At 43.0% G+C, this 26,501-nt stretch overlaps 2 protein-coding genes across 9 annotated transcripts in view; both read right to left on the bottom strand.

Moving 5' to 3' along the window:
• The window catches only part of LOC109409200 (uncharacterized), a 504,613-nt gene that overhangs the window by 95,233 nt on the left and 382,879 nt on the right, over positions 1-26,501 (bottom strand). The window lies entirely within an intron of this gene.
• Positions 2,044-13,117, bottom strand: LOC134287600 (protein bowel-like). Its single transcript, XM_062849688.1, has one exon. The coding sequence runs from the start codon at positions 11,984-11,986 to the stop codon at positions 10,526-10,528; it is 1,461 nt and encodes a 486-aa protein (XP_062705672.1). The 5' UTR covers positions 11,987-13,117; the 3' UTR covers positions 2,044-10,525.

Here is a 26,501-nt window from a genome sequence, read left to right as displayed (position 1 = left end):
GCAACGCTGCCTCGAGATTCTGCGCGTATGCGGTGGCGACATCTGGTTGCTTCAGTCGCTCTAGATCGTACCGGGGCTGCCGCCGGTAATGTACGTTGTTAATAACGGAGAGTTTTGGGCGCAGTTTAACCATCACCAGGTAGTGATCAGAGTCGATATTAGCGCCACGATAGGTCCTGACGTTGATAATGTCGGAGAAGTGCCGTCCATCAATCAGAACGTGGTCGATTTGCGATTCTGTTTGTTGTGGTGATCTCCAGGTGTAACGATACGGGAGGCTGTGCTGGAAGAAGGTGCTACGAATAGCCATGTAGGCCATTTTCGTTCGTCAGCTGGTGGGCGCTGAACTTTCCAATCGTCGGTCTGAATTCCTCCTCCTGGCCTACCTGAGCGTTTAGATCCCCTATGATGATCTTGACGTCGTGGTTTGGGCAGCGGTTGTACTCGCGTTCGAGCTGCGCGTAAAATGCGTCTTTGTCATCATCAGTGCTTCCGGAGTGAGGGCTGTGCACGTTTATATGCTAATGTTGAAGAATCGGCCCTTGATCCTCAACCTGGACATTCTTTCGTCGATCGGCCACCAACCGATCACGTGCCTCTGTATGTCGCCCATCACTATAAAAGCTGTTCCCAGCTCACGTGTGTTGCCGCAACTCTGGTAGATGGTATGATTACCTCTACACGTTCGCACCATAGATCCTGTCCAACACACCTCCTGCAGCGCTACGATTCCGAACCCGCGGTCCTTCAGTATATCGGCGAGTATGCGGGTGCTCCCGATGAAATTGAGAGATCTGCAGTTCCACGTACCGAGCTTCCAATCGCAAGTCCCTTTTCGTCGCTGTGGTCGCCGCCATTGGTATCGGTTCGCATTCTTCTCTTGTTGATTTTCCGGTGCTAGTCTTTTTTACGGCTGGCTCGCAGGGCCTGACACCAATCCACTAACCCAGGGAGCTGGGCTTACCTTCCCGGAAGCTACGGGTTCTGCATTGGCATTTCCTCCAACTACAGTGCTAAATAGCTAGGCTCGAGCGCCAGAGCCACTGTTAAACCAACATAAAACATCTATTGGGTCTATATTAGGATTGGTGACCAAAATTAAAATAGGTGAACGATAGGTTTATGTTGGATTTCACGTCATCAATGATGGTAAAAGCTTTGAACCTCCAACACCACAAATTTACGCTTCCTAGCTGATGTTGAATTGAATGAAACGTTCGTGCCTTGACTGATGGTGGAGCGGATGTCAATTGAATGATCAGAGGCTAGTCAATTGATATTTCGATGGTAAATGAAAAAAAAATGAGTGGTTACCTGTCCCAATTTCAGCATTAAATGTCGGTTGATATTGACACTTCGCAATACTGCGATAAAAGCATGAGTTTCCTCCATATTCACTCGATACCTATAACACTAAAAAATAAATTGGACGAGTTTCAACGTATCGAATAAAGTGCTCCCGAAACATCCATAATGTTAAGTTTCGGCCAGGGCCTCGGGATATGATCTTCCTTTAATCGAAACTTTTACTCGCATGATTTGCAGCTACCAGGAACTTGTCCTCCGACACAACCTCGTTCCATTCTGGAACGATTTGCTTGTGGGGGGAGCAAAAAGTTTTTCTTTCCTTCCGGACTCGATAGTTGGCGTGCAATTGAAAAAGTTTTTATTTCGGAAACAAACTAATCCAGCCAGCAAATGGGACACAGCTATCAAGACGGACGGGGCTCGAGCCAAAACAGATAATCCGATTAAGGTAATAAAGTTTAAAGGTGGAGGAATGTCAACGTCGACGGGGCATGGGGATTTCTCGGACGTGACGCGGCTTTAAAATATTCATGCAAAGAACGGACGAACGCCAATGGCTATCAGCATCAGTCGGTGGGTCATTTTTCTTCCTTTTGGATGATGTTCTTTTGTCTGGATTATTTCAGTTTTTTTTTCTTTGCCCATGTTGGTGCTGGCTGTGTCCCCATCGCGATGGTTATCTTTGGAGATGAAATTCTTTCTCGTATTTTCCTGGGAGATGAAAGGCAAGGCGAGTTATTTTTATATTCAAAATAAATTTAGTTCTCTTTATTTTTATTTGACAAATTGGTTTCCATGCAGGAGAAGTACAATCGGTTGCTTATGCTAAAGATTCCAGTTTGGACGTGTGGAATGAAATAATACCGCTTATAATGAATCACAAATAACTTATCGGGCCTAACGCTGATCTGAGATTCCACTCGGCTTTCTTAAGGATTTCCTTAGCGTTGAGTTATAACCTAGTTAAGTATACTGCGTTAAATTAACGATGGCAAATGTACATGAAATGATGCCATACACTCTATGGAACGGAACTTAGAGAAAACAATACTACAACTTAAAAACAAACAGAGAATGAAACATGAAATCTAGCAACTACCGGAACCAACTTGTAAGTATTCCTGGCTCGACACATATCATACCCTACAAAACCTTAACGTATATCACTAACACTGTCTTTCATTGCGCTTCACTTCTTCAGATCCACTTTCACTGTCCAACTTGTACAACTGCGTCAGGGCTCTAGTCAACCCTAACTGCAAAAACAAACTAATCATGTATTTCCTCTTAGCTTTGTCGCTCTGTTTGCCGTTTGAAACTGGATGGACAGCGGAAAACGCGCTACTCCTTGAGCAGGACATAATCCCTAGAAAACTATCGTATTTCGATTCCTCCGGTTCGTTCGGCCGCACACGTCTGTTTCTCTTATAAACTATGTAGTAAGCCAGTCCGCCTCAATTACACTCTCGTTCTCAGTTCTATGCTTACTGCTTCGTTGCTTCAGGAAAATAACAATTGTAACTATGTATAAGAAAAAAAAATACGAAACTACACCAACACTTTGTGTCGACTCTTGCATCTGGTTTTGCCTAAAAAAACATGTTTACTCTTTCAAAACTTAACTGAGTACTACTGCAGCAGTCGCTTTATAAATTGGAGTTTCTTCTTTTGTATCTATCTCCTGCTACAGGGAAAGAACGGTGGACGTGTTGAAGAGTGCTTTTCCTGCTGCCCCACATCCCCCCCCCCCTCGATGACGAAGTAATCGTAGCCATGCCGGAAAGTGTTGAATTTCCCGTGAATCTAATAACTTGAAAAGCAGACAGACAACACAGCAGACCAAACTGGGTGGAATAATGGACGGGCACGGCGGCGTGGCATGGCGTGGATGGTTTGATTTTCCTTTGGTGTTTTGGTGTCCATTCGCAATATTCGGAAGCACATTTGACAGTTGCCTGGGTATGTAAGCGACCAGCAGGTCCGTCCGAGTAGTAATGGTGAATTTGAGTGACAAGTTGACACCGGTTTGGAAGCTTCTGTTTCCGATTCGCCGTCTTGTGGAGAGATATAGAGAAGATTGGATGATGATTGGACAGATGGTTTGACGGGTGAGCTACGTTGATGCAAAATTACTTTCGTTTTGGAGATGCTCGACTATGTCAATAATGATGCTTAATGAATTCTTGGATTTCTTACTCTCATAGTCGAACTTTGATAAAAACGATCATAAAAAATCGAGAACAGTAGGTATTTTTCAAACAAATAATATATTCAAGGTATGTATGTATTCGGAACTGGTTGACGAATTATTTATCAGAGCATGAAGCATTACCATAAACTCCCCATTGATCACTGGATATGCGAGATGATCTGAAGGCCTGTATTCCTGGGCCCTTGAAGTTCTTGACTATGGATGAGATATGCAGTCTCAATTAAGGGGATGTTCAACCTGGGAAATCTTGTGAATCCGGTGTTTGCTACTTTCAGTAAAAATGAAATGGAAAACTCGCGTGTCATGCCTCGAGCTTGTGTGCTTGTCAACAACACAATCGTTGCCACACTAGTCACTGAATTAACCTTAGAGATGTATGTATGTGCCGTTACAATTGATATTACTGTTGGAAACTTCAACAAGCAATAAGTCTATTGCTTAGTATATTTATCGCATGATGAATCATCCCCTACGGATGCTTTCAAACAAGTCACCGCTTACTGCACTTCAAAAGGCCTTCCGCTAATTGTTGGCTAACGCTCACCATATCATATGTGAATGCTACTTCGCAAACTTAGCGTTTCAGAAATCCTCGGTCAACCAACTGGTATTTCTTTACTGATTTAGTTGCGGCCAAATATCACGGATACTCACCATCCATTGACACTCCAAGTGATTTGGATGATGCCGTGTATATGTACTACAACGACCATCATCATGGAAGCTTTTGAAGATGCTTGCCCTCTACGGTCTGTGAAGATCACAAGAGGAACCCCTAGGTGGAACTTTGTTCTGGCGAAGCTGACGAAACAATCTAAGAGTTGGAACAGACAACGTTTGGCTGGATCGGAGACTTTGAGGTCGGCTCCCAGGGCCTACAGGAAAGCTCTCCGGTCTGCTGAACGTTCCGGCTGGAAAAAGCCTTCGTATGAATTTTTCCAGTTTGAGTGAAGTCAGTCGGATAACCAAAATCCTTGCAAAATCTAAGGATTTCCGAGTAAAAGAATTTTGTTTGCCAAATGGCTATTGCACTTCCTCTGATGAGCTAGTTCTGGAATGCTTATTCAGTACACACTTCCCGGGATGTGTGGATATTACATCTTCGGATGAACCTGATGTATTTTCTTGTAGTTATGATTCTCTGGCTTCGGCTCGAAAAAAATATTTTTTTATTCAAATGTTCATAACTTTTTTATACGTCAATCAAAAACGCTGAAATTTTGACTAAGCATGAACCATATATTAAAGCTCCATTGGTAAAATTTGGAGCGAGATCGAATAAGTTTTCTGAAAGTTATAGAACTTTTAGTAAAACTTTTAAGATTTTTGAATACATTTTTGAAACATTATATCTCAATATGTACTCGATGAAACTTTTTTCCATTTTTTTGTGATACAGCTTATACCTAAGGCTTTCATATGCAGCTTCGTTTAAGGTTTTATGTCCACTACAAAAAATATGAAAAATCTGTATATGTTCAGAGTGTCATTTGAAAATTTATCATATTTTGATCAATAAAAGTGCCAAGTGTTTTCAACGTTTTCAAACTTTCCTAATATAATATTTTTATACAGGACCTACTAAACTACATATGAAGAGTAGGTCCTATGTATTATTCGTTCAGTTAATGCACTTTTATTGCTGGAAAACGTTTGGCAAAATGTATGAGCAGAATAAGGTAAATTTTTAAAAATCGTCAACTACATACGCACATTTTTCATATTTTTGGTAGTGAATATACAACCTCAAAAGTAGCTGCATATGACAACCTTAAGTCTCAGCTGTAACACACAAAAAATAGAAAAAGTTTCATCGAGTACATACTGAGATGTAATGTTTTGAAAATGTGTTCAAAAATCTTATTAGTTTTTCTAAAAGTTCTATACCTTTCTTATAAGTTTTACTAAAAGTTCTATAACTTTTAGAAAGCTTATTCGATCTCGCTCAAAATTTTACCAATGGAGCTATAATATAGGATTCATGATTGGTCAAAATTTCAGCGTTTGTTATGAATATTTGAATGGAAAATTATTTTGACCAGAAAAATGCTGTACGGATAATTGTTTGATACACTGTACTTGTTCGCAGTTTTACATACCCTGTACACAATCTTAGATCTTCTTATTCTTCTTCTATATGGATCTACGTTCCCACTGGAAATGGCCTGCCTCTCTTCAACTTGGTGTTCTTAGAGCACTTCCATAGAAGGGCTTTCTTTGCCTGCCATTGCATGAATTTGTATATTGTGGGGCAAGGACAATGATACATTATGCCCACGGGGTCGAGAAAATTTTCCCGACTGGAACGGGAATCGAACCCGCCGTCTCCAGATTGACGATCCAAAGCCTTAACCACTAGGCAATCTTAGATCTAGTGAAGTTTATTCACTAACCTTTTTCAACCTGATGCAAAGCGCCCTTTAGGTAGTTAAGGGGTGGTGTCGCCAATATGGCCGTTCGGTCAATCCGAGTAAAACATCTATTGGTCTTTTCACGGAAAGGCGAAACCGTAATGGCGTTCGACCTTTGCGTCTCTTTTATTCTGAAACCGTTGTGACTGAACAGGTAAAGTACGTCGAAGTTATTCTTGGTTCCAAGCTTTCCTGGACATCTCGCATTGAGTTCAGAATCAAAAAAGCTTGTATGACTTTCGGGCAATGCCGGCGAACCTTTGGTGCAATTTGGGGAATGAAACCCAAGTGTATCAAATGGATTTACACAACCGTTGTTCGGCCAATATTGGCATGTGTGGTGGCAAAAGAATGAAGTGAGAACGATCCAATCAAAATTAGGCCATCTCCAAATGATGTGCTTAATGGCGATGTCTGGAGCGTTCCTTTCAACTCCCACGGCACTGCTCGAAGCTAGAGGAAGCTCCTGTGAACCACAGATCAACACACACCTCGTTGTTTCCACTTTTAATGAATTGGGACAAAGTTGCTCTTGCTCCAAGTGATCTTAAAAGTGTTTGTATCAGTAGGCCGGCTCCAGAGGCACGTTCTCATCCATTTGGGAAATTTGTGCCATAAAGTGTTTGTAGTTTTCCATATAGGACATTTTCCATGAAATTCCCTTCCCGGGAAGAGTGGACATCTGGTTATCTGGGGAGTAGTATCTCAGACGGTATCATATGTTACGCCGATGGCTCCCTTCTCGAAGGTTGAGGTGGTGCTAATTAGTGTCTATTCTCGTGAGCTAAGGATGTATCAGTCTTACTCACTTGCTAGACACTGCACCGTTTTTCAGGCCGAAATCTTTACTCTTATGTGCGGAGCGTATTCAGCATTTCAGCAGCATGTAATAGGCAAAGTAATATCCTTTTGTTCAGATAGCCAGGCTGCTATCAAAGCACTTGCTTCGGCCAACCCTAGGCCAAATTTAGTTATCGCTTGTCAAACTCAAATCGAAGAGCTGAATTCAGCAAACGCTGTTTATCTTATATGGGTACCTGGCTTTTTCTTCCATCGCTGGAAGTGAATTGGCTGATGAGTTAGCTCGGACTGGAGCATCACATGACTTCATTGGTCCTGAGCCAGCTATTTCGGTATTGCAGTGTGGGATAAAGCGATAGATTGATGCCTGGGCTGCCACTCAACACAAACAATACTGGAATAGTTTGGAGTCATGTCGTCAAACAAAATTGTATTATACTGAGGCATTTCCAGGGATGGCGAAGTATCTAACTAATCTGTCTAGTCATAGCATTGACTGGCCACTGTCGACTCAGCTGTCACATGGACAATATTCAACAAGCTGATGCATTTGTGTTTGACAGCTGTGAATCCGATTATAGAACTTCGTATCATTTGATATGTATCTGTCTAGTTCGTGTATGTTACCCGGTATTTTTTCCAGGTATATAGGACAGCATCTCTCTTACGCTTCATAAAAGATCTCTTCAACACGCAATTCTTTCCAATTTGACAGGAATGTTTGTTAGGATTCCACATTTCCTGTACGAAAAAGTTCCTGGAGAAATTTCGAATGTTTGAAAGAATTTAGGTCCTCTTACAACTTCTGGTGAAAGCTCCGAAAGAAACGCTTCGTGATATCGTACAGTAAGAACTAGAACATGCAAGTTTTCTAAAATTCCATGCGTAAATATTTGAATGCTAAGCAGAGTGTTGGTAGCATTGAAGACGATTTTTCGACACTCTAACAGAACAATCGCCCCGAATAACTGAGCGATTTGATTTTTCATAGTTCATCTTCATTGGTATTTCTCCTAGGGATTCCTCCAGTAACTCCATTCGTTGATTACTCTATGCAGTCTGACAATTCCTTCATGATTCTCTGATGAGAATGCCTTCAAATACAACTTCAGGGGATTCCAACAGGAATTCCTTCCGAGGATTACACTATAAATTCTATCTGAGAATTACTACAGGAATGCTTTTTGCGGATTCCTCTATGTTCCTTTATAGATTTTATCTAGGGATTTCTTTGGAATTCGTTCCTTTAGAGATATCTACAACAGTTACGCCTGGGGAACCGTCAAGAGTTCGTTCTGAGCAATTATTCACGAGTTCGATTTATGGATTTCCGCAGGAATCCCGAACTTCTGGAGGATTCCTAAGAAGTAAACTCCTGGAAAATTTTCTCAAAAAAAAAAAGGCCGGAAGGAACTTATGAAGAATTTCCGAAACGAGCTCCAGGATAATTCAAACAAGCAACTTCTGGAGGATGCCTGGAAAGAACTTCAGAAAGATTGCTAAACTGAATGCCAGGTTCTACTAAGAATTACTGAAGGGTTTCCAGAAGAGATTCCAAGAAAATTCTCAGAGGGAATTGTTGGAGGATTCCTAGAAGAAAGTCCCGGAGGATTCCTAGTAAAACTTGTGGAAGATTTTCAGAAGGATCTCCTGGAAGTTTTCTAGAAAAGATTCTTGAATCACTCGCTGTAGGCAATCTTGCAGAGTTTTTCCTTGCAGGGAGAAATTCATCGTGGTAGAACCTTCTTTTTCAAGTAAGCACTTCTGAAGTGGGCTTCGTGCCATGCGGTCTGCGGCGTCAATCGTCTTGACATTTTGTAAACCTTGATGTACGGGTTTGATTTCCGCGTTGAACGGAACGTTCTCCACTGAAAAAATTGCGTGTTATGTGTATTATCCGTTGTCTAGTGTTAGCAATTTTCAGTCTGTGCAGCCTCTGGCTGATGACAATGCAATCTGTCTTTTCTGGAGGAACTTTAGGAGGAACTTTTTCAGGAATTTCACAAGGTACATCTTGGTAATTCTTGTAAGGAACTCCTAGTGAAGCGGACCTGGTGCGATGATCACAGGCAAGCCTATCACGCAGAGAACCTTAGATTGAATCCCACTTCCGATAAAATCTCGATGTGAGTTTTCCCTTCGGAAAGCAGTGAAACGTGGGTCCTTGGCCTTGGGTTAAACATTTCGTTAATTAAGATTTGAAAGAAAGTTCCTGAAGGAGTTTCAAGAGGATCGCTTAGTTAAAATGCAGAATGAATTCCTTATGGAATTCGAATTGCTGGTGTAACTTATAAAGGAATCCTCGAGCACTCCAGGTGATATTTAAAAAGTGACATCTGTTTAAGGTGAATATATGACGAATCCACACCCCGATTTTTCAAGGGCACAAATATGAAAAACTGGAAGTCGATTTGCACTGAAAAGTTGATCGATTGGTTACTCGCTGATGGTGACTAATCGATCAACTTTTCAGCGCAAACTGACTTTCGATTCTTAAGATTTGTGCTCTTGGAAATTTCAAGTGTGGCTTCATCATATCTTCAACTTAATTCTTAGAAGAAACTTCTGTAGAAAGTAGTGGATCAATCGTGGGGTCAGCAACTGATTTAGGTATCCAAACAAAAAAAACTTCACACGGAAAACTTCCAACTTGTGCACTCGGTGGGATTCGAACAAACGACTCCCAATTCACTAGACAGACACGCCTTATTCCTCTAAACTACGGTGTCACTTGACTATCTCCTTTGCCTGTTGGCGTAGAACTCGGGGATTTCTGTTGATTAAGAGTCCACCATTGGCTGCAATACCTTTTGCTAGACGAATTCCAATACTTTTACTATCTGGACATAATTTTTGAACGACCCATGAAATCAACTTGTGTAAATAGTTGTTGCACAGGTGTTCGTGAGATTTAACTTGAAGACCTTTATTAAATGTGCAAAAATCGTCTCGTTCTTCTAAGCCCTCTCACCAACGACGTTTTTATGTATGACCTCCCTTACTGAATCACAGTTACACGGCGTCATCCCGGCCTGTCACACGGGTGGAAACCACTCATCTTAATTACCATCCAAGCCAAGCCACTACCATCCTTGTTGTTGATAAGGTCGTCGTATACCTTTCTTTTTCGCGTTCATCTACGTACTGCCGAGAAACTACACTCATCCTCTCTGGTTGTCGTTGTTGTTACACTTCACCGGAGGAGATTCCGTCGTAGGTATCCCGAACAGGATACGAGCGAAACGGAAACCATCAATAATGCGAGCGTAATGTGAAGCGTTGATTAGCAATGTTTTTTTTTTTACTTAGATAACAGGATAAAATGCAGTAGTTATCTGCTTAAGACTGCCCAGTTTAGCCAGAAACATTTTGAAAATATTATATTTTTTTATAAAAGTAAAAAGCTTCAGGCTCTAAAAACCGCAAGTGACCCATATGAAGTATTTTGAATTGTTCATTTTCCAGTAAGTAATTTCACCAGAAAGGCACACTTCACACGGATTCCCTCCACCGGACACTCAACAAATCTCCCTAGCAAATCACCACGTGGCGGAAAAAGCGAGGATGCTACTCTTCTTATACACGTTCGTTCCCCCCTCTGCTGGTCGAGCACCCCCAAGTTCACCCAAACTAACGTCGTTATCGTCACTCACTGGTGTATTTTTTTTGTACATTTGTAGAATTCATTAGCATTAATTAACCGTAGTTTGATTGATTGATCGGATCGGATCGGATCGCATCTCGGTTGGATCCCGTCCTGTCCGTCCGGTCCCGAGCCGGAGGAGCTTTCTTTCTAGCGGCGCATGATATCCTCTATGCTGAAGCCGGTCTTACGGGGTGGTGGTGGCGGTTGTGCGGCTGCTGCTGCTGCTGCTAGTCCGGGTGGAGCAGCCGGAGATTGTTGTGACGGTCGGGTCGCAACGGAGGCAGATGGGGGAGGAGGAGGTGGGGCTTGACTGGAGCTGGACGACGACGGCTGCGATGAACAACCGGATGGGTTCGGTGGGGATTGAGCTATGGGTGGTGGAAGGTTCGATAGATTGACGAGATTGATTGGGTGCTGGGACGGAGGTGGGGGCGGCGGGAGATTGACGTGTGGTGACAAGAGGGACGGCGACGAAGATACGGATGGTGAAATCATGGGGATGGGCTCGTGCGGGGAGTCGGACGGTTTGTGGGGGTCGTCTGGAGGTTTCATCATGGGTCGTTGATTGATCATGGCAGGTGAGATGTGGGAAGACAGGAGGGGTCGGCCCATGATGGGGTAGGGTTCACCATCGGGGCCCATGGCTCGTTTCCGTAAGGGGATGTGGCCAAAGAATGGTCCTCCTGGCTCCATGAGACCACTGGTGATGGTTGCAGATGCTCGCCCTATCAGGCCAACTTTGTGATGCAGGTCTCTGCGGACGTGAAGCATCGGAATGAACATGTCATGTGGATGTTGTTGTGGGACAGGTCCTGGACCACTACTCGTTGTCAAGTCTTCACCATTGGGACTCTGGATGGATTGCGAGTGTTGAGACGACTGAGACGATGTGGATGACCTGCTTCCGTAATCGTATTGGGGACGCATTGTGTAAGGGCTTCGAGAACCTATGGGTCTCTCGTGATGGCACTGCACTACTGGTGTTGGATCAGGTTCGTGACCTGCAACGCTGATTGTTTCGTCTTCGTCATTTTCGTCTTCATGTTCGTCGGGATAGTCGTCGTCATCCAGCTCAGCTGAAACTGGCATATCGAGCCCGGGAGAGGGGGAGCGATTGCGACCGGCAGGGGAGTTAACCGGCGAGTCCACTTCCAGCACCGATTCATCTTCGTCCCCGCTGAGGTTGTTATCGTCGTCCCCGACGTCCAACGAATCCGAAGGTACATCGCCAACCGTATGCGTTAGCGCATGACGCCTCAGGTCGCAGTTTCTTCGGAATACCTTTCCACAGGAGTTGCACTCGTAGGGTTTGTGGTCCGTATGGGTGAGCAGATGCGTTTTCAGGTTCGAGCGCTGATTGAAACTTCGATTGCACACCGGACATTTGTGCGGCGACTCCTCCATGTGCAGAATCTTGTGCACGGCCAGCGTTCGCGACTGGCAGAAACCCTTGCCGCATTCGGTACATTTGAATGGCTTTTCCTTGGAGTGGATGTATCTGGAATGAAAGAGGCGGAGAAGGAGAAGAAAACAACTCTTAGTAAGAAATATCGAATTACGATGTACCAACAACAACCAGTTGTTGTCGTTGATTTTTTTCTTTGACATAGGTACACACACTCCCGGTCGGTCGGTTGGTTGGTTAGTTGGTTGGCGGCGGGAATGGTCGACGATGCCTGGAAGCGAGCAACCGTCCCGTGTAATGGAATCAGTTCAGTCTTTTCTACCTCCTTCTGTTTTCTTCCTGCCACCATGCTTTTAACATGCAAAATATTTTGTTCCAATTATCGAAGGTTCTTGTGAGCTTTCCTTGTGGAAGCAGCAACTTGCAGTTGCTCATGGTGCAAGTTCGTTTTGCTGTTGTGTTTTACTATTAGAATCAGAAGCGAAGCAAGATTTGATATTTCAACCTTTTTAGAAACCTTCACAAATTATATGGAAATTAAAAAAAAAATCCAGCGCTCTTTGGTGTATTGCAAACAAAGTTGTTGTCCTGTATATCAGTCATCTTAAGCATTTGTGCTGGATGAGTGCGACTGGAAATCTGTAACTTCCAAAGATCCTGCTTTCTCAGTCTTGGACTTTTCAAAACAGTATGTTTTGCTTTGCTTCGACGTTTCGGCTCTTATTAAGCCTGTTAATCGGTTAACCGTTCTCATTATACATTGAATATTACCGGAATTTGACTGGTTGACCATTGTTCAGTCTATCGTCTAGTGTAGTGCAGGTCGTTGATAATTGCTATAGTGTTCCAGTAACCCAAAGTTATTAAATTAGTATTCAAAATTGTATACAAGAAACTCCCTCACAAAAATCCGGTAATATTTAAGGACAGACTTGTTAGAATCCCAAAATGGCCGCCACAATGGCCGACTTTGGCACCTACTCACGATTTCGAGCGCACAAATCTCTTTGTAAACAAAACCAGCACACCTGATCTTCTTATTTTAAGTTTATTACAAGTGAGCAAGAACAGAATAATCAAATACACTGTTGTTTGACGCTTGCTTCTTGAGATTTGTGCGTTTGAAGTTCTGATGTACTTTCGAAGCGGGATTTAATGACGTTTGTCCTTAATGTAACGAGGAACGGTTGACAACTATCCCCTTGAAAAAGGCCCAATAAAAGAGCCGAAATGTCGAGCAAAGTAAAACACACAGCAAAGACTGAGAAAGCCAGATCTGCGGAAGCAAACAAATTTATCAATGTCATCAAAAGCCGCTTAATACATAGTTGGCCTAATAACACATTCTATTCGGCCTATTTATCTTTTCGGCCAAATGGCCTACTTGTCTAATAAACTTTTCAGCCTATTAACATTTTCGGTCAAATGACCTTTTCAGTGAAATGACCTTTTTAACCTAATGACCTATTCGGCCTAATGATTTACTGGAATAGACGAGAAAAGAACACATCTTTCCGAAATCGTAGCATCTATACATATGTTTTGTAATGAATACTATCAAATTCCATTTAAGTATCGTTACTTAAATGGAGGAACTTCAATGGAGTTTACCTAAATTGATTTTCCTTAACCCTTTGAAGCCGGTATTTTTCCAAGCGTCATTATATATTTTGCTACAAATTGCTACAACAGCATAAAAAGGGTAAAATATGATGCAGAATATTTTTTCATGATATTTTAAGACATCCAAACTGTTCTTGAGTTTAGATTCTAAAGTCTACTGGTGTAACGACAACTTCGTTAGTTGTACAAAGCTACATTTTGTGATCTATTATGACCAGTAAGGCTTCTGAAAGTTTAATAAACAGTATCAGATAAGTCGGGATATTTTAGGTCATCCAAACTGTTCTTGACGTTAAGTCTTAATGTCCATGGGTGTAACGGTAACTTCTGTCATTAAACAAACATACGAATCGTAATCTATCATGTCCAGTAAGCCTTTTGAAAGTTCAATAGACAGTATAAGATCAGTCGAGATATCCTAGGTCATCCAAACTGTTCTTGAGTTTAGATCCTAAAGTCTACGGGTGTAACGGTAACCTCTTCCATTATACAAAGCAACGATTTGCGATCTATCATGTCCAGTAAGTCTTCTGAAAGTTTAATAGTCAATATCAGATCAGTCGAGATATCTTAGGTCATCCAAACTATTCTTGAGATTACATCCTAAAGTCTATGGGTATAACGGTAACTTCTTTCATAAAACAAACATACGATTTGTAATCTATAAACAGACAATATCAGATCAGTCAGGATATCCTAGGTCATTCAAACCGTTCTTGAGATTACATCCTAAAGTCTACGGGGGTAACGGTAACTTTTTTCATTACACAAAGCTACGATATGTAATCTAGGGGAACTTACGTATTTTCGGCATTTTTGTTCTCTTCGTCACGTTTTTTTTTTTTTGAAACCTGTAGGTCTCAGATTTGGCCTCAAATCCTTCCCAACCAAGCTGAGATATATGCCCAAATTTCAGGCAATTCGGCCCACAAAAACCCCTCATGACGAAGAGAACAAACCTGCCGATAATACCCTTCGTCAATCTAACTTGTCAAATAAATCTTCTGAATGTTCAATTGGCTGATGTGGGTTATTTCAAAAGTATTTTGGAATGACTATTGGTTTGAACCTTGTCTATTTATGTGTAGTTACTATTTTTAGCTTGAAAATCTGCTGTGATAGCCATAGATAGTTCCACAACACTTAGGATAACACAGAATACCCTAAAAATTCTATGAATGCCTTTGGCCTTTAACTTCTCAGTGAACATGATTGACCATTGTAGCAGGAAAGAAATTTGATACAAACGTTAAAATGAAGATATGACAAAGGCACATCTCGAATTTTAGCGCACAAATCTGAAGCTAAACTTCAGGACAGTTTGGACAATCCTGAATGTCCCACGCTATGTCCAAAGGGAAGTATTATGAAAAGTGAATGTACCTCAAAGTTTTTTCACTAAAACCGTATTTTTAGACCTCTAGATTCAGAATATGTGTGATTTAAAATCATCCATCTTGGGTTTTTTTTTCATACATTTTTATATGGGATGAAATTAACCTTAAAATTACTTTTTTCGACATTTGTATGGAAAAATAGGAACCCGTAGCTTCCGGGAAGGTAAGCCCAGCTCCCTGGGTTAGTGGGTTGGTGTCAGGCCCTGCGAGCCAGCCGTAAAAAAGACTAGCACCGGAAAATCAACAAGAGAAGAATGCGAACCGATACCAATGGCGACGACCACAGCGACGAAAAGGGACTTGCGATTGGAAGCTCGGTACGTGGAACTGCAGATCTCTCAACTTCATCGGGAGCACCCGCATACTCGCCGATATACTGAAGGACCGCGGGTTCGGAATCGTAGCGCTGCAGGAGGTGTGTTGGACAGGATCTATGGTGCGAACGTTTAGAGGTAATCATACCATCTACCAGAGTTGCGGCAACACACGTGAGCTGGGAACAGCTTTTATAGTGATGGGCGACATGCAGAGGCGCGTGATCGGTTGGTGGCCGATCGACGAAAGAATGTGCAGGCTGAGGATCAAGGGCCGATTCTTCAACATTAGCATAATAAACGTGCACAGCCCTCACTCCGGAAGCACTGATGATGACAAAGACGCATTTTACGCGCAGCTCGAACGCGAGTACGACCGCTGCCCAAACCACGACGTCAAGATCATCATAGGGGATCTAAACGCTCAGGTAGGCCAGGAGGAGGAATTCAGACCGACGATTGGAAAGTTCAGCGCCCACCAGCTGACGAACGAAAACGGCCTACGACTCATTGATTTCGCCGCCTCCAAGAACATGGCCATTCGTAGCACCTTCTTCCAGCACAGCCTCCCGTATCGTTACACCTGGAGATCACCACAACAAACGGAATCGCAAATCGACCACGTTCTGATTGATGGACGGCACTTCTCCGACATTATCGACGTCAGGACCTATCGTGGCGCTAATATCGACTCCGATCACTACCTGGTGATGGTTAAACTGCGCCCAAAACTCTCCGTTATTAACAACGTACATTACCGGCGGCCGCCCCGGTACGATCTAGAGCGACTGAAGCAACCGGATGTCGCCACTGCATACGCGCAGAATCTCGAGGCAGCGTTGCCGGACGAGGGTGTGCTCGATGTGGCCCCTCTAGAGGACTGCTGGAGTACAGTGAAAGCAGCCATCAACAACGCAGCCGAGAGCACTATCGGGTACGTAGAACGGAGTCGACGAAACGATTGGTTCGACGAGGAGTGCAGAGCGGTTCTGGAGGAGAAGGATGCAGCGCGGGCGGTAATGCTGCAGCATGGAACCCGACAGAATGTGGAGCGATACAGACAGAAGCGGAAGCAGCAGACCCGTCTCTTCCGGGAGAAAAAGCGCCGCCTGGAAGAAGCGGAGTGCGAGGAAATGGAACTGCTGTGCCGTTCACAGGAAACACGCAAGTTCTACCAGAAGCTCAACACATCCCGCAAAGGCTACGTGCCGCAAGCCGAAATATGCAGGGATAAGGAAGGGAGCCTCCTGACGGACAAACGTGAGGTGATCGAAAGGTGGAAGCAGCACTTCGACGAGCACCTGAATGGCGAAGAGAATGTAGGCACGGAGGACCAAGGCAGCGGAGGAAATAACTATGTTGGTGCAGCAGAGGACGGGAACGAACCAACTCCCACGCTGAGGGAAGTTAAGGATGCCATCCACCAGCTCAAAAACAACAAAGCGGCTGGTAAGGACGGTATCGCAGCAGAACTCATCAAGATGGGCCCGGAAAAGTTGGCCACCTGTCTGCACCAGTTAGTAGTCAAGATCTGGGAAACCGAACAGCTACCGGAGGAGTGGAAGGAAGGGATAATCTGTCCCATCCACAAGAAAGGCGACAAGTTAATGTGTGAGAACTTTCGAGCGATCACCGTTTTGAATGCCGCCTACAAAGTGCTATCCCAGATCATCTTCCGTCGTCTTTCACCTAAAGTAAATGAGTTCGTGGGAAGTTACCAAGCCGGTTTCATCGACGGCCGGTCGACAACGGACCAGATCTTCACCGTACGGCAAATCCTCCAGAAATGCCGTGAATACCAGGTCCCAACGCATCACCTGTTCATCGACTTCAAAGCGGCATACGACAGTATCAACCGCACAGAGCTATGGACAATTATGGACGAGAACAGCTTTCCCGGGAAGCTGACTAGACTGATAAGAGCAACGATGGACGGTGTGCAGAACAGCGTAAGGATTTCGGGTGAGCTATCCAGTTCATTTGAATCTCGACGGGGACTACGACAAGGTGATGGACTTTCCTGCCTACTATTCAACATCGCCCTGGAAGGTGTTATGCGACGAGCCGGGCTCAACAGCCGGGGTACGATTTTCACGAAATCCAGCCAATTTGTCTGTTTTGCGGATGACATGGATATTATTGCCAGAACATTTGGAACGGTGGCAGAACAGTACACCCGCCTGAAACGTGAGGCAGCAAAGGTCGGACTGGTGGTGAATGCGGCTAAGACAAAGTACATGCTGGTAGGTGGGACTGAGCGAGACAGGACAAGCCTTGGCAGCAATGTTACGATAGACGGGGATACTTTCGAGGTGGTAGAAGAATTCGTCTACCTCGGTTCCTTGCTAACGGCTGACAATAACGTGAGCCGTGAAATACGAAGGCGCATCATCAGTGGAAGTCGTGCCTACTATGGGCTCCAGAAGAAACTGCGGTCAAAAAAGATTCACCCCCGCACCAAATGTACCATGTACAAGACGTTAATAAGACCGGTGGTTCTCTACGGACACGAGACATGGACGATGCTCGAGGAGGACCTGCAAGCACTCGGAGTTTTCGAGCGACGGGTGCTAAGGACGATCTTCGGCGGTGTGCAGGAGAACGGTGTGTGGCGGAGAAGGATGAACCATGAGCTCGCTGCACTTTACGGCGAACACAGTATCCAGAAAGTGGCCAAAGCTGGAAGGATACGGTGGGCAGGGCATGTTGCAAGAATGCCGGACAACAACCCTGCAAAGTTGGTGTTTGCTAACCATCCGGTTGGTACAAGAAGGCGTGGAGCGCAGAGAGCACGATGGGCGGACCAGGTGGAGCGTGATCTGGCGAGTGTTGGGCGTGACCGAGGATGGAGAGCTGCAGCTGCAAATCGAGTATTATGGCGGCAAATTGTTGATTCAGTATTATCATGAATTTGATGTGAACTAAATAAATGAAATGAATGAATGGAAAAATAGGAAAAAAATAATGATGATGTGGCTACTGTTACGAGTGTAGACCTGAAGTTCTGAACTCCAAGGTAGTTTGGCTGACCTTGAATATCCCTATAGTGTCTCTAAATGACAATTGAGATCTCAAATGCTTCACGGGTTCCAGCAGATTATGCAACGCTATTATTTATGGCGAAAACACATAAAGTTATTCTTTTAGCTTTGAAGCACTTCATTATAGGACAGTTTGGACGACTTTGAATGTTCCAAAGGTTTATAATAATATCGAGTAGACTTCAGATTGGTCCAGTAACCGTGGTTGATTATGCAACGTTACTCAGTAATAGAAGATATGGCTAATGTTACGAGTGTAGATCTGAAGTTATGAACTCCAAGGTAGTTTGGCTGACCTGAAATATCCCATATCCCATATAGTTTCTATAAGTTCTATAAAGTTTCTATAAAATACATTTAAGATCTCCAGAACTTCACGAATCTCAGTAGGTTATGCAATGCTATTATTTATGGCGAAAAAACATAAAATTATTCTTAAAGATTTGAAGGTCTTCACTCTCTGACAGTTTGGAACACCTAGAACATCCCAGAGTTTTATATTCTTTTGATCTGCTTGACGAAGGTTAAATGAATACACACGAACATAACCCATATTCAAAATCAGCTTTTAAAACAACTGGCATGTCAATTATTTCGTTTCTCCAAACTTCAGGGTATTCAGGATGTTCGTTCTAGGTTATCAATTAAGTTTCAAATACAAATATTTATATATGTTAATAGAGGACTCAACTTGCAACAATTATGCCAAAGACAGTGTCCTGTTTTATTAAATTTGTGAATTTATACAGCCATTTTTATGTTGGGGTTATATATGACCCCTCCGGCTCCAAAGGGTTAAGTATCGTTACCTAAACGGAAGAACTTCAATGGACTTTAGTCAAATAAATTTTACCTAAATGGAGGTGTCAGTGTATCGGATAAATAACTGCAGGCGCTTCTTGAAATGAAAGGCTCAAGCAACAATTTCATGACCAATTTTCAAGAAAATTTCATTTACCTAATGTTTAAAACCGCCATAAAATCATGATGATTTTAGGATGGTGTTTATAACCTCCTCGAATCTATTTGACTTAAAAAGGTCAATCGGACTGTGCTTATAAGGCGGTTTCTCCTCGGCACGCTCCTGAGTTTAAATCATGCTTCCAGACATCCCAGTTAGAAAAGACCGTATTTTCCTCCCTTTTGCTCTCCTGCATTCACAGTCGCGAACCCACGTTGTGTTGTTTATTTTTTCCTCGCAAACTTCCAACCCTTTTCAGAGTTGTGCATCGCCATAATCATCATCATCATCATCATCGGCAGCATCACCATCGTCGTCATGGTCGTCGTCGTATTCCTCCTGAGGAAGCGAGTCCAGTCCAGATAGATAGGTCCCACTCATGGACAAGAAGGAAACCTTGCCTTTCTACCTTGAAGCGATATGTTGAGCGGAAGAAGAGTGCAACAGCAAGAAAGATTATCGAGATGACCGATTCTTTTCTCTTCTTTTTCTTACAACACCTTGAACGGTGTAGAACGAAGGTTTTGTCGAACTGAATTGGGCTTCACAACACATTTTGAATATTTTTTTTTTGAAATTTTATGTTTTATTTATCTTAACAATTACCAGTAGGGATCAGTGAAATTCAGCAAAGTTTTAACGAAAATTTTTCACCCTATCCTTCATTACATTTAACACTCACGTTTCACAACACATTTCGACTCCACTTCCATTCAAAAATTTCCAAACATGGTCAAATGACCATGCTGTATTGACCCGAATCATGGCTTCTGCATCAGCCGAACCCGCCGTATCTTAATGGCCCGCCTGTTGGCCGGTATTAAAAATAGATAAATCTCCGAATTATCATACGAAATTGAATATTTCCACTCCCATCGCATCGCCGGAGACGCACCTGTTTCGAGGGTAGGTATCGATGAGTTTCCCTTTCGTTCACGCACGAGGACGAGTGCGGCGCGACAATCGACCCATCGACGACGACGATGACAAGGTGCTGCACACGTTTATGCAAATGGGTGATGTTTTCGCGCTTCGCTGCACAATCCCACACCGACTGCGGAGTGTCAGTGAGTTTTATTTTCTGCCTTTTTTATTCGACTCCGATCATCGAAACAAACGAAAAAAAGCAAGACAGGAAACAAACTATTAATGTTATTTGCATTCATTAGCTACCGCACGGTTGCGACGATCATGGCGAACGCGATTTCTTCCACTCCGAGGTCTTTGAGGATGTGTCGTTTTATTGTCATGCATATCTAGTTGGATTTCGTTGACAATCGACAACCTCGGTTTTTGAAGCTGGAGTACTGCCGTTCTACGCCCAATTGTCCCATGTTATATGGGAATGCCATATAACATGGGACAATTATGCATATAACGGCAGAGTAGGTAATGCAAATTCACCCCATTACTCACTTGAGAAATCAATCGAAAAGAACGAGCATATAACCCTCTAATACCCAATCCCGCCTTTAGACGGGGTATAGTTTGAGCATTTTTGTAATTTTTGTTTCGTGAAAAATCAAACTTTTTATATTTTTGGCTGATATTTAGGGCTGTTTTGTATATCTCAAAATGGTCTTTGGTGTATTTTGAAGCGAATTCACATTTTTTAAAAATCATTGAAAAATTGATGTTTTAGTCACCTTTTAGAAGTCATTGTTTATTTTGTATTAAATCGCTACAATTGACATATTTTAAATTTTTCCCAAATCATTCTATCCTTGTTTAATAGTTTAAGGGAATCGAATACACTCTAAAATTATTTTCCTTAAAATTACACGGAAAATAAAATTTTCAGTGAAAAAAATTTAAAATAATAATATTTCAACAATAATCATGAAATCTCAAAATGTTTTCATCTCATAAAATCCGTTCCCCAAATTGGCTTCCAGGAAAAATATAAAAGTGTAGGGATGTTCAAAAATAAAAATTAGAAAAATCAAAAACTGAAATTGACGAAATCGAGAATTAAAAAGAATCATCTTCCAAAACATGTTTAAATCGATTTTAGATGACGAAAAATGATATTTAGATCAAAATCAAAAATTTGGGTATTAGAGGGATAAGCTCATTTAATAACTTCGTACGAACTGCATCCATCCGAGCAGCGCAGCGGTTTCTGAGGTTCTTAGTCTGAAATCATCCCACCGAGAAAAAAAAGGCCAATCCGTGTCTAATGATCGACTATGAAGCCCCCCTAAAAAAAACAGCTTGGACCCCAACACAACAGACACATAATTTTAAGCTCCAGCTCTATGTTGCAACATCCCTCGCCAAGTCCCGAACCGAAGAACATTAATCATGCTTAGGAGAGTGGAGCGATTTGATTCGTGTGTTGTTCGTTCGTTGCACACTGTCCGAAGAAAAAAAAAGGATTTGGTGTTCCGGGAATTGGCGAAGATTATGACTGATTTTTATTTCACTTTTTCGCATATCTCATCAACGTTTGGTATAATCGCTTGATCACAGCAGCCATGGCTGCTGCGTTGAGATTCATTGATTTGCGAGTTCTTGGAACGGGTGGTTTGGTATAGATGGTTCCCATGCAGCTTTTAGAATTAGCATGCAACTATTAAGTTTCGAGGTAATTTGTCTGCCGTAGTTGCTCTTCTAGAATCGCCGGAGTTTTGTAAAAGATTTCAATACAATCTGGAACATTATCCTTCAATAAAAGATCGTTTGAATCAAAAACTATGTGTTACGACGTTCAAATTATTCATCATTATTAGATACCATCATGTTAACCCGCTGTTTTATCTTACCCCACCCGTTTCAACTTGCCCCGGTGTACCTTATTGGTAAGCGTTCCACCAGCTACCGCCTAAAGTTGTCATCTCTCCCCTGGAAGCTTGGGTCCTGGCTAGTAGTGTGGACTACCCGTTGGACTCAATCTCTCGGATGGGAAGGGTAGCCAACTCAACTTGCCATTTTCTCGGTAGTTCAAGTGCGATTCGAGAGACCGTGGAAGTAACGGAATCCTACTTGTTCACCCCCGTACACATAAAGGTGGCCTACACTTATATGAAACTCAAAAACCCGGATTAATCCACCTAGCGGTGATAGTGCCTTTCTCGTCGATTATGTACTTATGATCTTTCCGTCGACGTAAGCATCCTGAATCCTGTGAATACTTTATTTAGAAAAGCAAGAATTTTGTTCAAGCCATCATCGAGTTGGGAAACTTATTGATGGCACATATATCCGACGTTATGTTCAATGTATAGATAGAGCTGGAAAATATCAGACCTCTTAGTTGACTGCGTGACCATCTTTACTATTACTGGAGGCCGATCAATACCAAGACGATACTTCTTCTTCTTCATGGCTCGACGTTCGCATTGGAAATAGGCCTGTCTCGCTTCAACTTAGTGTTCTTAATTGCATTTGCACAGTTATTAATTGAAGGGCTTTCGTTGCCTGCCATTGCATGAATTTGTACATTGTGTGGCAAGTACAATGATACACTATGCCCAGGAAGTCGAGAAAAATTTCCCGACAGGAACGGGAATTGAACCCGCCGTCTCCGGATTGGCGATCCATAGCCTTAACCAGGCCAACTGGAGGCTAACTGGAGACCCCAGGCTAACTGGAGACCCCAAGACGATAATAACAAGTTAAAATAAAATTTATTTCACACCCAAAAATCACTTCACAGTCTTTGATAAACTTTTTTCTGCACACTTTAGGTTATATTTTATTATCATTGGTTATCCATAAAATTTGACCAAAAAATGGAAGCAAGCGATTTTTTTCGTACTGAATCCAATTCAAATTTGAACCATATCACAGAGCGCGAGGAGCAACCAGTCGGATCAAAATTTTGCGCGGTAATTGTAGACGCAAAAGGGGATTGGAAAACTTTGTTCGAGGTTGATGCGATCAAATTTAAATTTTCCCATGCAACTCTCATTCTTCTGTATAATTACACCTCAGGAAATTGAAAAGGTGTGATTTGATGAGCCTGCTCCAGTTTTGTCAAGATTTTGTTCTCTTACACATATTTATCGTTTGTATTGATTGTTTTCACTGTTTTTACCACTTCCTGTGAGATATCTGGAACCAGTTTCAAGACGGTATCTATTGTCTTAAATATGCTCTGATACTAATTTCTTGCTGTTCAACAGGTTTTCTGAAAAGCCGAAAACTGATGTGCATGCATGGATTTGATTCATTTTACATTTTGGTCATTCTGGCGGGACATACAAAACGGGTTCTGGAACACTACCGGTAGTCTCTTATGTGATCTGAGACTATTTTATTGTAGACCGTTCATCAGGTTATCAAAAAAGCCGCGATTTAGTGTGTCGCATGGACCACTTCCAGCGGGACACCCGGAACCCGTTCTGGAATACTACTGGTTGTCCCAAATATGGTCTGAAATATTTTTCTTGCTAACCGTTCATCAGGTTATCTAAAGAGCCATGATTTTATGTGTCGCATGCGGGACTCTTCCGGCGGGACATCCGGAACCGGTTCCAGAGCACTACAGGTAGTCTCTGCTGTGATCTAAGGCTATTTTCCTGTTTACCGTTCTTCAGATTATCGAAAAAGCTGCTAATAAATGTGTCGCATGCATGGTTCCCAGCTACATTTGATCACTTCCGGCGGGACACACGGAACTGGTTCCAGAATACTACTGGTTTTCCTAAATATGGTCTGATTCAATTTTAATGCTAACCGTTCATCAGATTATCTAAAGAGCCGCGATTTGATGTGTCGCATGCATGGGTTTGGTTAAATTTTATATTTGGCCACTTCCGGAGGGACACCTGGAACAGATTCCGGAACACTACCGGTAGTCTCTGCTATTTTCCTGCTCACTGTTCATCAGGTTATCGAAAAAGCTGCTATTTGATGTGTCGCATGCATGCATTTGGCTCACTTCTATATTTTGCCACTTCCGGCGGGATATCCGGAATCGATTCCATGACCGGTTCAGATATAGCCTGAGACTATTTTCCTGTTTACCGTTCGTCAGGTTATCGAAAAAGCCACGGTCTGATGTGTCGCATGCATGGTTTTGTAGCATTTTCATATCTGGCCCCTTCCTGGGGTACCGGTCCGGAACACCTAAATGGCCATAACTCCGGAACGGTTGAACCGAATCAAACCATTTTCAATAGGAAACAATGGGACCAGATTCCGCGTTGAATGAACCGTCGGTCATTAAAATAGGTTGAGGTTTACTGCCAAAAAGTGATGTGAGTTTTTTTGTACACAAACATACTCACACACACACAGACATCACCTCAATTCGTCGAGCTGAGTTGATTGGTATATGTGACTCGACCCTCCGGCTCTTCTATCAAAAAGTCATTTTTGAAGTGAACATATAGCCTTTCCAGTACACTTAGTGTATGAGAAAGGCAAAAAATCAAAAAATGCCAAATTTTGAACGATTTTGATGATTCAGGAGGTAAGAATCATCAAAATCGTTCAAAATTTGAGCGAAATCGATTACTCTATGGGGGCGCTCAACGACCTTGAAGTTTGTATGGGAAAACTTGGCCAAATGTATGCAGAAATCCCATGTTTTCGATGTTTCGAGGTGGCATTGTAAGCGTTTAATAATTCAAACCGTTGGTGTTCTTGTAGGTTACTTTATGGCAAACAACTTTGTTGAAGGTCGCAAAGTGATGCGATGCTTTTGAACTCGGCTCATCAGATAACACCTTCCAGGCCGAATTGAACAGCAGGCATGAGAGTCCATCACTTTGTCGCAGTTCCTGGCGAGATTCGAACAAACAAGACAGGTCGCCCGAAACCCTTACGCAGTTTTTTACACCGTGCATCTTCGCTTTCATCAGCCTAGTGAGCTTCCCGGAGAAGTCGTTCTCGTCCATGAGAACAACTACTGCTCGCGCTGCAGCACTCATCGCTTCGAGATTTGAATTCCACACATTATCCACACATTATTATCCAGTCATCGAGCTTCTGGCAGTACTCATCTATCACACTATTTGCTAAGTATCACTCACAGCAATTCTAGAGCTCGTTACTGACAACGATGTAGTAATCAGAGTCCAGGTCTGGTTCTCTGAAGGTCTGGTCATATATCTCCTATCTATCAATGCACTAACAGTCAAAGCAGAAATATGAGTTTTCCTGACACATCCTGGTGGTATCACTGTTGTTTTGTGTGCTTTGCGGATGACATGATCATTATTGCCAGAACATTTGGAACGGTGGCAGAGCTGTGCACCCGCCTGAAACGCGAAGCAGCAAAGGTCGGACTGGTGGTGAATGCCACAAACCATAGTATATGCTGGTAGGCGGAACCGAACACGACCGGATCCGTCTGGATAGTAATGTTACGATAGACGGAGATGTCTTCGAAGTGGCGGAGGAATTCGTCTACCTCGGATCCTTACTGACGATTGACAACAACGTCAGTCGTAAAATTCGAAGGCGCAACATCAGCGGAAATCGGGCCTAAGTACTACGGGCTCCCGAAGGAGCTGCGATCGAAAAAGATTCACCCGCGCACCAAATGCACCATGTACAAAACGCTAATAAGACCGGTGGTCCTCTACGGGCACGAGATATGGACCATGCTCGGGGAGGACCTGCAAGCAGTCCTTTCGAAGTTGTTTTCGAGCGACGCGTGTTAAGGACGATCTTCGGCGTTGTGCAGGAGAACGATGTGTGGCGGAGATGGATGAACCACGAGCTCACGAACTTTACGGCGAACCCAGCATCCAGAAGGTAGCCAAAGCCGGAAGGATACAATGGACAGGGCATGTTGCCAGAATGCCGGACAATAACCATGCAAAGTTGGTGTTCGCTACAGATCCGGTTGGCACAAGAAGGCCTGGAGCGCAGAGAGCACGATGGGCGGATCAGGCGGAGCTGGAGCGTGATTTTGCGCAGCCACGAACCGTGTATTATGGAGAAATATTGTTGATTCGGTTTTATCTTGAGTTTGATTTAATACTAAATAAATAAATGAATGACATACCAAACTTCCAGGTAGTCTCGATGGATTTGTCCACCACTGTACATGAAAACGGAGCAACTTCAATTACGCACGTTGCAACTGATACCGAAAACGATTTCCATTTGCTTCTGGTTTTAAGAGCTGTGCACCAACACTCCGTTCGCCATAACTGGAAAAATTAATACTACAAACAACCAGTCGTACATTCTCGCCACCGAATCAGCAAACGCATCCACCGCGAAGTGTTCAGCTTACAATAAATTATTCTTTTATCTGCCAAACTTGTCACTAAGCGGCGCAGTACCACTTGGCGTCGTCGACGAAGGGGGTTTGGATTTCCTAGCCATAGCTCCCCACATCATCGAAATGAGTGAATGGAACGACGACGGGATGTTGGTAGTTGCAAACTGTCACTGCTTCCCACACGATCCCGCTGCTGCTG

This window comes from Aedes albopictus, chromosome 2, assembly GCF_035046485.1.
Source record: "Aedes albopictus strain Foshan chromosome 2, AalbF5, whole genome shotgun sequence".
NCBI lineage: Eukaryota > Metazoa > Arthropoda > Insecta > Diptera > Culicidae > Aedes > Aedes albopictus.
The sequence above is the reverse complement of the archived record's forward strand: the minus strand, read 5'-3'. Positions and strand labels throughout refer to the sequence as shown.